General features: G+C 45.1%; 1 protein-coding gene across 1 annotated transcript; it reads right to left on the reverse strand.

The window, feature by feature from the left end:
• Window positions 1–4,703: 4,703 nt before the first annotated feature.
• LOC140104681 (olfactory receptor 1468-like) lies at window positions 4,704–5,654 on the reverse strand. The gene has a single exon (XM_072128319.1). It carries the CDS (start codon window positions 5,652–5,654, stop codon window positions 4,704–4,706), a length of 951 nt encoding a protein of 316 aa, XP_071984420.1.
• Between the last annotated feature and the right edge of the window lie 8,573 nt (window positions 5,655–14,227).

Here is a 14,227-nt window from a genome sequence, read left to right on the forward strand (position 1 = left end):
TATACAAAGACAAGGTGCTTCTTCTTGTGAGCGCTCTGCTTCAAATCCTCTAAGGAATCCCCATTCAATGATACTATGAGGCCCAGCGGCTCCATTCCCCACTCACCTATTATGTCTACTACTACTAATAATAATGGGGGTAACAAAGGAACCGCTAGAACGTCACTTGAGTAAATTACATGGTGATATGAGAGATCATCTGGATAAGATATCTAAAGATATCAAAGTAGACTTTGTGCAGTTGGGAGAATGAACATCATTGGTTGAAAATAAAGTCTCAGCAGATAATAGATACATCAAAGTTTCTTTGTGACACTATTGTTGGACAACAGGCCAAGTTCATGGGACTAGAAGATCGTTCTAGGAGGCCTCATCAGTTTTGACTTGTTAGTTCTTGTATGGGACTTAATTTTGGCTATGCTTTCTGATGCCTCATAATCAGAAATGACAATTGAAAGGGGGCATGGGATAATAAAGCTACTGCCCCACCCGATGCCCCAAGAGACATTATTGCAAGGGTTCACTATTTTCACATTGAAGAGGAATTCCTTAAAACATTATGCCCGTCTTACACACTATCGGAAACATTTAGAATATAAGTATTGAGTGATATGTCCCTGGGTAAAAGAAGGGATTGTAGTCAGGTCACAGCAATTCAAAGGAAAAAAAGGCTGGGGTGTTGATAGTCGTTAAAAATATATTGGACTACACATTATTGATATGTATCCAGATGTTGTCTATATATTATTATGGGGGAGGGGATACAAGTCTAAAGGCTTCACAGAAATTAAACAATAGGCCAAGTCCCATCACAGTCCTGGCTAGGTAGAGGATACCTTCAAATCGGTAGTATGTCCAGATATCAACACCAATAGTTCAGCCCAAGAATTTTATGCATCTATTCCATAAATTGTTTCAGATTCTGAGCTTCATGACATATGGGGATATGTGCAAGCCAGAGAAAGAAATTACACCTTTTACTCACATCCTCTTCGGACAAACGGTCTTAACTAATTGACTTCTTTCTAGTAGAGAAAAATACTATAAATATTACCAAAAAATTAGCTCGGACCATGCTCCACTCCTGTTACAATTACACTGGATTGTATATTCATCTACTGATCATTCAAACTGGTCTCTATTTATAAGCTATTGAAACATTATAAACAAAACTGAAATATAGAACTATTATAAATATAACTTAGCAAGCGTAGAGTCCATGCCATTGGTTTGGTGTTCACATAATCTAACAATACGGGGGACACTGCAGTACTTAAGTTATAAGAAGGAAGATAATAGTTTAAGGAATAATCTAATTAAGAGAAAAGCAAGCCCAGAAGAACAGCATAAAAAACACCTAGATAAACCAACGTGTGAGTTATTGACTGGTTTACGGCAGCAGTTCCTGGTTATAATTCTGCAGGATTACGCAGAGAACTGGAGTAGAACCCAAGCAAAAAAGTTTCGGCTTGTGTCAAAACCAGCTGTGTTGGCACTTAGCAGAAAATATAAATGAAATAAAAAGAATGCAATAAAATAGAAAGATAATTGGATGTAGAATGACAAGAAATACATGATTCACAAAATATTCTAGAGTTGGGGACAGTTATCAAACCTCAAGAAGGTGAAATTAACCAGTATTTGGGGGTAATTAATCTTCCACAATTCAGTAAAACTCAAAAGAAAATTTTAGAGGACGAGATATCCTTGTCTATAGACCCGGACGGGTTTATTAGATAAATACTGTCAAGATTTGAAGATATTTTGGAACCAAACCTGTTTTATACATTTAGAGGGGGAAGCTTTTGGTTTTGGAGGAGATCCTGGAGGCCAAGATTATAACAAATTCCAAATCTGAGAAAAACTGTTTACTGAAAGAAAATTATCGTCCAATTACTTAATTAAATATCTAGAAATGTTTCCCCCCCATTCTCTCCTCCAGACTCCTCAACGTTATCTCCACTCTTACTTCAGGTGATCAAGTTTGTTTTATGCCACCAAAAGAAAACTTTTGATAGGGTGCACCGGGGATTTCTCCATCTGGTGCTTCAAAGATTTCATTTTTATTAAGATTGTCTTTTCTCTGTATTGAAAACTATCAGCCTTTGTCGCCAGCATGGGGTTAAGGTAAAAAAAATTTCAATTTCTAAGGGCATAAGACGAGGATCTCTCGTTCTCGCCCATGATTTTCAGTTTATTTTTGGAACCACTTGTACAATCCACTAGACAACATGAATATAGTAAAGGGATTAAATGTATTGACAAGAATCATGTGATAGCTTTATATGCAGAAAATATTATCAATTCATGTACAGGCAGTCCCCGGGTTACATACAAGATAGGGTCTGTAGGTTTGTTCTTCAGTTGAGTTTGTATGTAAGTCGGAACTGTATATTTTATCATTGTAATACCAGCCAGAACTTTTTTGCTCTCTGTGACAATTGGATTTTAAAAATGTTGGGTTGTCATTAGAATCAATATTAACACTAAAGCTTCATTACAGACACCTGTGATAACTGTTACAGCTGACTATTGTAGCCTAGGACTAAAGTACAATAAATTACCAGTATCCAGAGGTCCGTTTGTAACTAGGGGTTGTATGTAAGTCGAGTGTTCTTAAGTAGGGGACCGCCTGTATAGACCAATCTCTTCCCTGGCAGCAAGTAAAACGACTCTTGAATCCTATTTAAAAAATTCATACTATAAAGTTAATGAAGGCGAAAGTAAATTTTTAAAAATTAATTGCACATTAGAAATGACAAACAGAGTTAGAGCTGACTTCTCCTTTACTTGGGCACAACGTGGTTTTACCTTCTTGGGTGTGGAAATCGCCCTTCACTAGATGGTATAATTAAACTAAACTGTAACAAAGTGTATCATACTGTAGAATTAGAGAAACCATCAACGATCTATCTAGGATCCCCTCATTCTGGTTGGAAAAAATAGATCTGTTTAAAATTACTGTATTGCCTTTAGCGTTTGTTTTTGTTGCTTGTAGAACAGCCTCTTCTCTAGCTTCATGCTCCCAGGTATGACTGAAGTTTTAAAAGGATTAAAAAGATGTATAAAATAAAAAGACAAGCTGTCTAAAGCAAATCTCTGAAGTCAAATGACCTCCAATAGCCATTAGTTATAGAGCTTTAAAATCCCCAATAGTCATAAAACCCCCAATAGTCAATAGTCTCACAGCCGAGGGTAGCCAATAGTCATTGGGGCAGATTTATCAAGCTGCCTGAAAGTCAGAATATTTCTAGTTGCCCATGGCAACCAATCACAGCTCAGCTTTCATTTTACCAGTGCTCATAAATATTTTAAAGGGGAGCTGTGATTGTTTGCCATGGGCAACTAGAAATAATTTGACTTTCAGACAGCTTAATAAATCTGCCCCATTGTGTCACCAGTAGACAATGGTTATAAAGCCCCCAGTAGCCAATACAGGCGGTCCCCTACTTAAGAACACTCGACTTACATACGACCCCTAGTTACAAACGGACCACTGGATATTGGTAATTTCCTGTACTTTATCCTTAGGCTACAATAATCAGCTGTAACAGTTATCACAGGCGTCTGTAATGAAGCTTTATTGTTATTCCTGGTTCTTATGACAACCCAACATTTTTAAAATCCAATTGTCACAGAGACCAAAAAAGTTCTGGCTGGGATTACAATGATGAAATATACAGTTCCCACTTACATACAAATTCAACTTAAGAACAAACCTACAGACCCTATCTTGTATGTAACCCAGGGACTGCCTGTATTCATAGTTCCCCCAGTAGCCAATATTCACAGAACCCCCAGTAGCCGATAGTCACAGTGGTCACTATTTTAGGAAAAACTTGTTTACCACTAGTCTTCAGGGAATTGGAGAAAATGAATTTTTCATCAAATTTCACTTTGTCAATTTCAATTCACTAATCATTCCTGACTCATACTGCAAACAACAATAAACTCTAATACCTGTAATAAACAAATGACATGAGGCTTCCTGTTGGGCAGAAAAGGTCACAGCTATTTATTAAGGTTAGTTTAACAATTTCTCCAAATAATTAAACGCCACTGTTGGATCTTTCTCTCTTGTGTATTGCTCGGCCGGACTCTAAACCAGCACTGCGTCTTCCGGGCTCAATCTCCAAAAATTCTCCTTTTTTAACCGCCAGCTGTGACTTCACTTTTTCTAAAAAACAGAAATATCAAAAAACACAAAACAAACAATAAGGAGGGCGGGACTGCTTACTGATGGAGCGGGGCAAGAGAAAGTGCCTCCCCCCACGCTCATTGGCTTTATGCAACCCAGGGGGAGGGGTGTGCAGCAGAGGGGGCAGGGGACAACCAAGGAGCGCGGCATGCCCTTTACGTGTGCTTAACACTTGAAACCCCCAAATCAGAGGGCACCCTTCCTATACGGTCGGGGGCACCGTTCACACTCTCTGCAGTGCGGCCTTCAGGTCTTTACTCCTCAGGCTGTAGATTAAGGGGTTCAGTAAGGGGGTGATCAGTGAGTAGATCACAGTGACCATCTGATTGCATGAAAGAAACTGATTTGTGTTAGGAACAAGGTAGATAAAAGAAACTGATGCATAAAATATGAGGACCCCAAATGTTACACAAATGTGGAGGAATATATTTGAAATTAACAAATTCTACTACAATATTATCCTGATCACAGATAATGTATGGTAGACCCTGAGCAGGAGGCATCTTCATCTCCTTGTAGCGGTGTCTGGATGCAGCCGGTGTATATGTAACGCTCTCTGCAGTGCGGCCTTCAGGTCTTTACTCCTCAGGCTGTAGATTAAGGGGTTCAGTAAGGGGGTGATCAGGGTATACATGATTGTGACCACCTGATTCAATGCACGTAAGTTACTTGCATTGGGAACAAGGTAGATAAAAAAGACTGAAATATAAAATATGAGGACCACAGTCAGATGAGACGTACAGGTGGAGAAAGCTTTACTCTTCCCATCACTGGTGCCGATTCTGAGCACTGTCCTAAATATTCTGACATAGGGGTAAAAAGTTGTGACAAAGACTACAATGCCGAGAAAACCTCCTACGATAAATAAGACAAGAACATTTATTGTAGTATCAGTACAGGAGATCTGGAGCAAACTGGGAAGATCACAACAAAAGTTTGGGATGAAGTTGGGACCACAAAAGGTCAATCGTTGTAAAAATAAGATATAAATGATGGGGATGAAGAGGCCAGAAAACCAAACCAAAGTCACCAGCTCAGTGCATGTTCCCCAAGACATGACTTGAGAATAGTGGAGAGGACGGCAGACGGCTACATACCGGTCATAAGACATTGCAGACAACATGTAAGCCTCTGAGCTTGCAAAATAGGTCAAAAAGAACATCTGTGCTTTACATTCTTGGAGCGCCATGGACCAGCGGTGGGTGCTGAGGTGGAAAAGCAACCTCGGGGCAGTGACTGATGAGTAGGACATGTCCAAGAAAGCCAAGTTACCAAGAAAGAAATACATGGGTGTATGAAGATGAGCACAAGTAACAACTAGAAGGATGATGAGAAAGTTGGAGAAGACAGTCATCAGGTAGATGAGGAGGAAGAAGATGAAGAGGACAGAGAGGGTCTCCTGGTTAATGGTTAGACTCATAAGAAGAACGCTGGTGATGGATGTTTGGTTCTTCATCATTCCAGGTGAATTTTAATTATATGAAATTTGGGATCGGCAAAACATTAGGAGAATTTCATGGTATATTTGGCAAGCAGAGAGCTGCCCAGCTCAGATATTAAAATGCTGCTGATACCAACAGTGGGTTTTATCTCATCTGTTTTCCCTGGAGCAGAAGCCACAGAATCCCCAAACCTCTTCTCCACACATCCGGGAATGGTGTAGTCTGGTCTCTGGACATGAATTTTCTCGGTTGTTTATAGTAAAAAGATTTTCCAGTGAAGGTCCATTTTGCACAGATCAATACCTACATGAGGTTCTCCTGCTATTTTAAGTCAAGAATAACTGGATAACAACATCACAATTTTATCCAAAAATTAAATTTATTAATTCACATTAAAATACACAAGTCACTAGGACCTAAAAACACCCACTAAAACTCAAACAGTGGTGGTGGATTATTACATGGTACACAACCTAGTCCTCAATGCATATCAGATTATTGAATTACATACAGAATGAAAGTGGATCAAAAATACACAGTCATGGCCTGGCACAGATTATATAGAATCACCAACAGAAAAGTAAAAGTATAGAGATACTATCCAACTGAACAAGACCAGTATGTATATTTTGTTATTTCACCATTAAGCTTGGATAGATTTACCATTTACGGTGTTACCCTGTCAGTCAGTATGATCACGAGGTTACCCAATAGTTTCATCTATGATTTACTTTATATTAAAAAAGATCAACTTTGGCAATGGCTTTATTCATAACCATAATCTCCCATTATTGCACCTCCAGGGCCAGGTGAGGGCTTGTTTTTGCAGGGTTAGAGGTTTAGAAACAAACTTACTACATAGCTATGATACTAGAATCAAGCAGATGGAGACAGCTATATACTACAAGAATTTATCATAGTGTCAGATGCTTGATAATATAACTGACAAAGTTTAACACTGTCTCCATGTAGCTCCCTCTCATAGGAAAAAGTCACAGCATAGGGAAGATGGGGTAGAATTGTGAGCGCCATGTAAGCTTCTTCCAGCCAGATTTAGCAATACAATTTTTTTGGGAAAGAGTTCCACTCCAGGTGGCAAGAGGAGACACGTGAATAAAAAAAAAAAAGCTGAGCGCTGTTATTAAATTTCCAGTGTAACTTAGTGTCTGAGTGGATATTCTCACGGGTGCTCATGCAACCCATGTTATGGAATGTAGAAGCACCCGTGTGCCTCCATGTGTCCCCTCATGAATCCTGCCAAGGTTCTGCTTTCTAGCCTGGCAGATCTTACCACCATTGTGGCCCAGTAGTCCCGGCAGATTGCCTTGCAAGGGCAGCAACTCGGACTGGTCGCAACCTTTAAAAAAGGGCTTTCTGGACAAATTAAAGATGCACTGTCTTTACTGTCTACTCTGAGTGATCTTATCTCTCTGGCCACTCAGATTGCTTAGTAAACTGGATGTCACTTTGAGATGCAGCATCTTGAACAAGTGCAAGTCAAGATTCGCCATCTGCCTCGCCTGGTTCCTGTCTTCCAAAGTCCACCTCTGCTGCCCTTCGGGTCTGCTGTTGAGGAACCCATGCAGGTGGATAAAGCTTGTCTGACATCAAAAAAGCGCTCCTGACAAAGACAGGAGAACCTTTGCCTCTTGAGTCTTGTCCAGTCCGTCCTCATGTGTCCAGGAAACGCATGCACCTAGGGTTCTTGGGAGGAGCGTCCCTAGGTGAGAGCAAAGCTTCACCATGACTGAATTTGCCTGTTTTACTCAGCTCCAGGACAGGTACTCAGTTTCAAGCCACAGCCTTCTTGGATTAAGTTTCTGCAGGAAATTTTCATGGATGCTGCCCTGGTCTCCCAGTATCATCTTCCTGTGGTCCGACTAAAGAAGCCACTGGCTATCTCCTCCGTCAGTTGGTTGGTCCTTAGCAATCCAGTATATTACTGTACTGCATCTGTCTCTGCAAGTTGGGGCTATGCACAAGGAGAGACTGTCGTGCTTCCCCGATCTATGTCTGCCATTCTGTTGCGTCTCCCGTGGTTGCAGCAACACGCTCCAGTGCTCGACTGGTAGACTGGGGAGAGTTTTCAATGGGGTCCAGAGTACCAGTCTCATTGTCTCTTGGTTCTTTGACCGGTGTCCATCATGCCTGCTTCGGTATCCTCCAAGCCTCTGGTGAGTCTTCCCGCTGCTTATACAGACTTGTCTTCTTGAAGAAACTACCAGAGACTCTGCCACCACACCGTCCTTATGACTGTCCTGTAGAGCTGCTTCCGGGCACGTCTCTGCCATAAGGTTGGGTATACCCATTGTCTGTTCCCCGCTATGTCAGCCTATATTAAGGAGAATCTGCAAAAAGGGTTCATACTAGAGATGAGCGAACATGCTCGTCCGAGCTTGATGCTCGGTCGAGCATTAGGGTACTCGAAACTGCTCGTTGCTCGGACGAATACTTCGCCCGCTCGAGAAAATGGCAGCTCCCGCCGTTTTGCTTTTTGGCGGCCAGAAACAGAGCCAATCACAAGCCAGGAGACTCTGCACTCCACCCAGCATGACGTGGTACCCTTACACGTCGATAGCAGTGGTTGGCTGGCCAGATCAGGTGACCCTGGAATAGACTAGCCGCTGCCCGCGCTGCTCGGATCATTCTGTGTCTGGATGCCGCTAGGGAGAGAGCTGCTGCTGGTCAGGGAAAGCGTTAGGGTGTTCTATTAGCTTACTGTTAGGCAGGAGTGATTCTCAAAGAACCCAACAGCTCTTCTTAGGGCTACAATAACGTTCTACTTTTTTAATTTTAATTTGCATCTAGTACCATTTTGTGAGGAATTAGCAGGGGGACTTGCTACCGTTGTGTTTAGCTCTTAGTGGCACACATATCCATAGCAAAGACCGAAGTGGGAAAATTTAGTAGGGGTTGGATTTCAATTAGGCACTAACTCAGTGTCATCTCATCTAGCATAGTAGTGTGCTTTGATACTTGGCGAGAAAATAGCCATAGGAGAATACAAAGAGCTTACTTACGCCTACAGTAGCGTTCTATATATTTGATTTCTGGTTGATCTGCTGGTGGCTGTACTTTCTGCAGTGCATGTACTAGCCAATTCTGAGCAATTTGTAGTGAGACTTGCGACCGCTGTGTTCTGCGCTTAGTGACGCACATATCCATAGCAAAGACCGAAGTGGGAAAATTTAGTAGGGGTTGGATTTCAATTAGGCACTAACTCAGTGTCATCTCATCTGGCATAGTAGTGTGCTTTGATACTTGGCTAGAAAATAGCCATAGGAGAATACAAAGAGCTTACTTACGCCTACAGTAGCGTTCTATATATTTGATTTCTGGTTGATCTGCTGGTGGCTGTACTTTCTGCAGTGCATGTACTAGCCAATTCTGAGCAATTTGTAGTGAGACTTGCGACCGCTGTGTTCTGCGCTTAGTGACGCACATATCCATAGCAAAGACCGAAGTGGGAAAATTTAGTAGGGGTTGGATTTCAATTAGGCACTAACTCAGTGTCATCTCATCTGGCATAGTAGTGTGCTTTGATACTTGGCTAGAAAATAGCCATAGGAGAATACAAAGAGCTTACTTACGCCTACAGTAGCGTTCTATATATTTGATTTCTGGTTGATCTGCTGGTGGCTGTACTTTCTGCAGTGCATGTACTAGCCAATTCTGAGCAATTTGTAGTGAGACTTGCGACCGCTGTGTTCTGCGCTTAGTGACGCACATATCCATAGCAAAGACCGAAGTGGGAAAATTTAGTAGGGGTTGGATTTCAATTAGGCACTAACTCAGTGTCATCTCATCTGGCATAGTAGTGTGCTTTGATACTTGGCTAGAAAATAGCCATAGCAATAGGATAGCATTGTTTGGTTTTAAAAACACAAAAAAAAACAAAAAACACAAAAAAAAACAAAAAACACAAAAAAAAACAAAAAAAAGTTAAAAAAAAAATAAAGTTATAACTCTCATTTTAAAAATGTTTAACCCGAGGGCTAGGGGTAGAGGACGAGGGCGGGGACGTGGGCGTCCAACTACTGCAGGGGTCAGAGGCCGTGGTCCTGGGCGGGGTGAGACACCACCTGCTGATGAGGGAGCAGGGGAACGCCGCAGAGCTACACTCCCTAGGTTCATGTCTGAAGTTACTGGGACTCGTGGTAGAGCACTGTTGAGGCCAGAACAGTGCGAACAGGTGATGTCGTGGATTGCTGACAATGCTTCGAGCAATTTGTCCACCACCAGTCAGTCTTCCACGCAGTCCACCCATGTCACCGAAATCGCCACTCCTCCAGCTCCTGCACCTCAGCCTCCTCCCCCCCAGTCTGCCCCCTCCCAGGAAAATTTGGCATTTGAACCGGCATACTCTGAGGAACTGTTTTCTGGACCCTTCCCACAGTCACAAACCACTTGTCCGGTTGCTGCTGAGCAATTTTCCGATGCCCAGGTTTTCCACCAGTCACAGTCTGTGGGTGATGATGACCTTCTTGACGTAGTGGAAGTGTGTAAAGAGGTGTCCGACGATGAGGAGACACGGTTGTCAGACAGTGGGGAAGTTGTTGTCAGGGCACGAAGTCCGAGGGGGGAGCAGACTGAGGGATCGGAGGATGATGAGGTGACAGACCCAAGCTGGGTTGAGAGGCCGGGTGAACACAGTGCTTCTGAGACGGAGGAGAGTCCTCGACCAGAACAGGTTGGAAGAGGCAGTGGTGGGGCCAGACGGAGAGGCAGGGCCAGAGCTGGTGCATCAGCGCCAAATGTGTCAACTAGTGAAGCTCCCGTGGCGAGGGCTCTTGCGGCGAGGGCTAGATCTTCAGAAGTCTGGAGGTTCTTTAAGGAAACACCGGATGACCGACGGACTGTGGTGTGCAACATTTGCCAAACCAGGCTCAGCAGGGGTTCCACCACTACTAGCTTAACTACCACCAGTATGCGCAGGCATATGAATGCTAAACACCCCACTCAGTGGCAACAAGCCCGTTCACCTCTGGCCGTGCACACCACTGCTCCTTCCCCTGTGTCAGCTGCTAGTCAGCCCCCTGCCCAGGACCCTGCCACAAAAACCCCATCGTCGCCTCCACGATCCTCCACAGCATCCACCAGCGTTCAGCTCTCCATACCCCAGACGCTGGAGCGGAAACGCAAATATAGTGCAACCCACCCGCACGCCCAAGCCCTTAATGTGCACATCTCCAGATTGCTTAGCCTGGAGATGCTGCCCTATAGGCTAGTAGAGACCGAGGCCTTTCGCAACCTCATGGCGGCGGCCGCCCCTCGGTATTCGGTCCCCAGCCGCCACTACTTTTCCCGATGTGCCGTCCCAGCCCTGCACCAGCACGTGTCAGACAACATCATCCGTGCCCTGACCAACGCCGTTTCTGACAAGGTCCACCTGACCACGGACACGTGGACGAGTGCTGCCGGGCAGGGCCACTATATATCGCTGACGGCACATTGGGTTAACTTGGTGGAGGCTGGGACCGAGTCTGACCCTGGGGCTGCTCATATACTGCCGACGCCGAGGATTGCGGGGCCTACCTCGGTCCAGGTGTTTCAGGCCTACTATGCCTCCTCCTCCTCCCACCCCTCCTCCACCTCCTCCTCCGAACTACCATCCGTGGGCACGGCGCCATCAGTCGGTAGCTCTAGGCACAGCAGCAGTGCCGTCGCTAAGCGACAGCAGGCGGTGCTCAAACTGCTGAGCCTAGGCGACAAAAGGCACACCGCCCAAGAGCTATTACAGGGCATCACGGCGCAGACTGATCTGTGGCTGGCACCGCTGAACCTCAAGCCGGGAATGGTTGTGTGTGACAACGGCCGTAACCTGGTGGCGGCTCTGCAACTCGGCAGACTGACACATGTGCCATGCCTGGCCCATGTGTTAAATCTGATAGTTCAGCGTTTCCTCAAGACATACCCCAATCTGTCTGATTTGCTCACGAAGGTGCGCCGCATCTGTGCGCATTTCAGGAAGTCCAGCCCAGATGCTGCCACTCTCAGGGCAGCGCAGCGCCGCCTCCAACTGCCCGCTCACCGACTGTTGTGCGACGTGCCCACGAGGTGGAATTCAACACTGACCATGTTATCCAGAGTTTACCAGCAGCGCAGAGCGATTGTAGACTGCCAGATGTCAACTTCCACCAGAACTGGTAGTCAGGTCAGTCAGCTTCCTCAAGTCTACAATGAGGAGTGGACGTGGATGTCTGATATCTGTCAGGTGCTGAGTAACTTTGAGGAGTCAACACAGATGGTCAGTGGCGATGCCGCCATCATCAGCCTCACCATCCCGCTGCTTGGCCTGTTGAAAAACTCTCTGGTCAGCATGAAGTCGGAAGCTTTGCGCTCGTCACAAGAGACAGGGGAAGAATATTCCCTTGTTGATAGCCAAAGCACCCTCAGGTCTGTTTCTCAGCGCATATCGGAGGAGGTGGAGGTGGAGGAGGATGAGGAGGAAGAGGAGGAGAATGTTGGCGAGACACAAGAGGGGACCATTGTTGAGTCCTTCACTGTTCAGCGTGTATGGGCAGAAGAAGAGGAGTTGGAGGAGTTGGAGGAGGAGGAAATGGACAGTCAGGCCAGTGAGGGGAGTGAATTCTTACGCGTTGGTACTCTGGCGCATATGGCAGATTTCATGCTAGGCTGCCTATCCCGTGACCCTCGCGTTCAAAGAATTTATTCCAGCACCGATTACTGGGTGTTCACTCTCCTGGACCCACGGTACAAGCAAAATCTTCCCACTCTCATCCCTGCAGAGGAAAGGAGTGTGAGAATGCATGAATACCAGCAGGCCCTGGTGCACAAGCTGAAACAGTATTTCCCTTCTGACAGCGCTAGCGGCAGAGTGCGTAGTTCTGCGGGACAAGTAGCGAGGGAGAGTAGGCGAGCAGGCAGCTTGTCCAGCACTGGCAAGGGTACGCTTTACAAGGCTTTTGCCAGCTTTATGTCACCCCAGCAAGACACTGTCACCTGTCCCCAGTCTCGGCAGAGTAGGGCTGATCTTTACAGAAAGATGGTGAGGGAGTACGTAGCTGACCATACCATCGTCCTAAATGATCACACAGCTCCCTACAACTACTGGGTTTCAAAGCTGGACATGTGGCACGAACTGGCGCTGTACGCCTTGGAGGTTCTTGCCTGCCCTGCCGCTAGCGTCTTGTCCGAGCGGGTTTTCAGTGCAGCTGGTGGCATCATCACCGATAAGCGTACACGCCTGTCGACTGACAGCGCTGACAGGCTGACGCTTATTAAAATGAATAAAGGCTGGATTTCTCAGAATTTCCAATCTCCACCAGGTGAAGGAAGCTCAACCTGAATAATTGATCCACTCCTCCTCCTCCTCATTTTCCTCCTTCTCCTCCTCTTTGTACAGTAAAGCAGAGGAAAATGGCTATTTTTTGACAGGGCCCACTGGCTCTTGCTATAGTACTTCATGCATTTAATTTTTCTGGAGGGCCACCTACCCGGTCCTCTGTTTGAAACAATTTTTGTGAGTGCCACATACAGGCACTCAATCTATTCCATTTTACTGCAGGGCCACCTACCTGCTCCTCTGGTTTGAAACATTTTTGGGACTGCCACATACAGGCACTCAATCTATTCCATTTTACTGGAGGGCCACCTACCTGCTCCTCTGGTTTGAAAAATTTTTGGGACTGCCACATACAGGCACTCAATCTATTCCATTTTACTGCAGGGCCACCTACCTGCTCCTCTGGTTTGAAACATTTTTGGGACTGCCACATACAGGCACTCAATCTATTCCATTTTACTGGAGGGCCACCTACCTGCTCCTCTGGTTTGAAAAATGTTTGGGACTGCCACATACAGGCACTCAATCTATTCCATTTTACTGCAGGGCCACCTACCTGCTCCTCTGGTTTGAAACATTTTTGGGACTGCCACATACAGGCACTCAATCTATTCCATTTTTCTGGAGGGCCACCTACCCGGTCCTCTGTTTTAAAAAATTTTTGGGACTGCCACATACAGGCACTCAATCTATTCCATTTTACTGGAGGGCCACCTACCTGCTCCTCTGGTTTGAAAAATTTTTGGGACTGCCACATACAGGCACTCAATCTATTCCATTTTACTGGAGGGCCACCTACCTGCTCCTCTGGTTTGAAAAATGTTTGGGACTGCCACATACAGGCACTATCCAAATTAAATTGTCTCCATAGCAGCCTCCACACGTTGTCTCCATTGCTACCTCCAAAAGTCGTCCATATAGCTGCCTCCATACATCGTCCCTTTATCAAACGAGGTGTGTCAGGCAGAAATTTGGGTTGTTTTCATGGATTCCACATCAAAGTTGTTAACTTTGTCGCCACCCTGCTGTGTTATCCACAAAATATACTGGCAAACTTTTACCATTTAGGGATATTATTTCAGCGCTTCTTGCGCATCTGTTTACATTCCCCTCACCCGGCATATCCTAAACTTATAAGAACGCTACTACACTTGATCTTATACAAAAGGTTCTTAGAAGTGCTGTTTGGGGAGTAGCCTAGAGACAGGGGCTTGGATTGGCGAAAGCTCGCCTGGCAGCGGAGCGCCAGCTCCATGCGCATCATGCGCTTCTTGCGCATCT

This window comes from Engystomops pustulosus, chromosome 10 (genome assembly GCF_040894005.1).
Source record: "Engystomops pustulosus chromosome 10, aEngPut4.maternal, whole genome shotgun sequence".
Taxonomy (NCBI): Eukaryota; Metazoa; Chordata; class Amphibia; order Anura; family Leptodactylidae; genus Engystomops; species Engystomops pustulosus.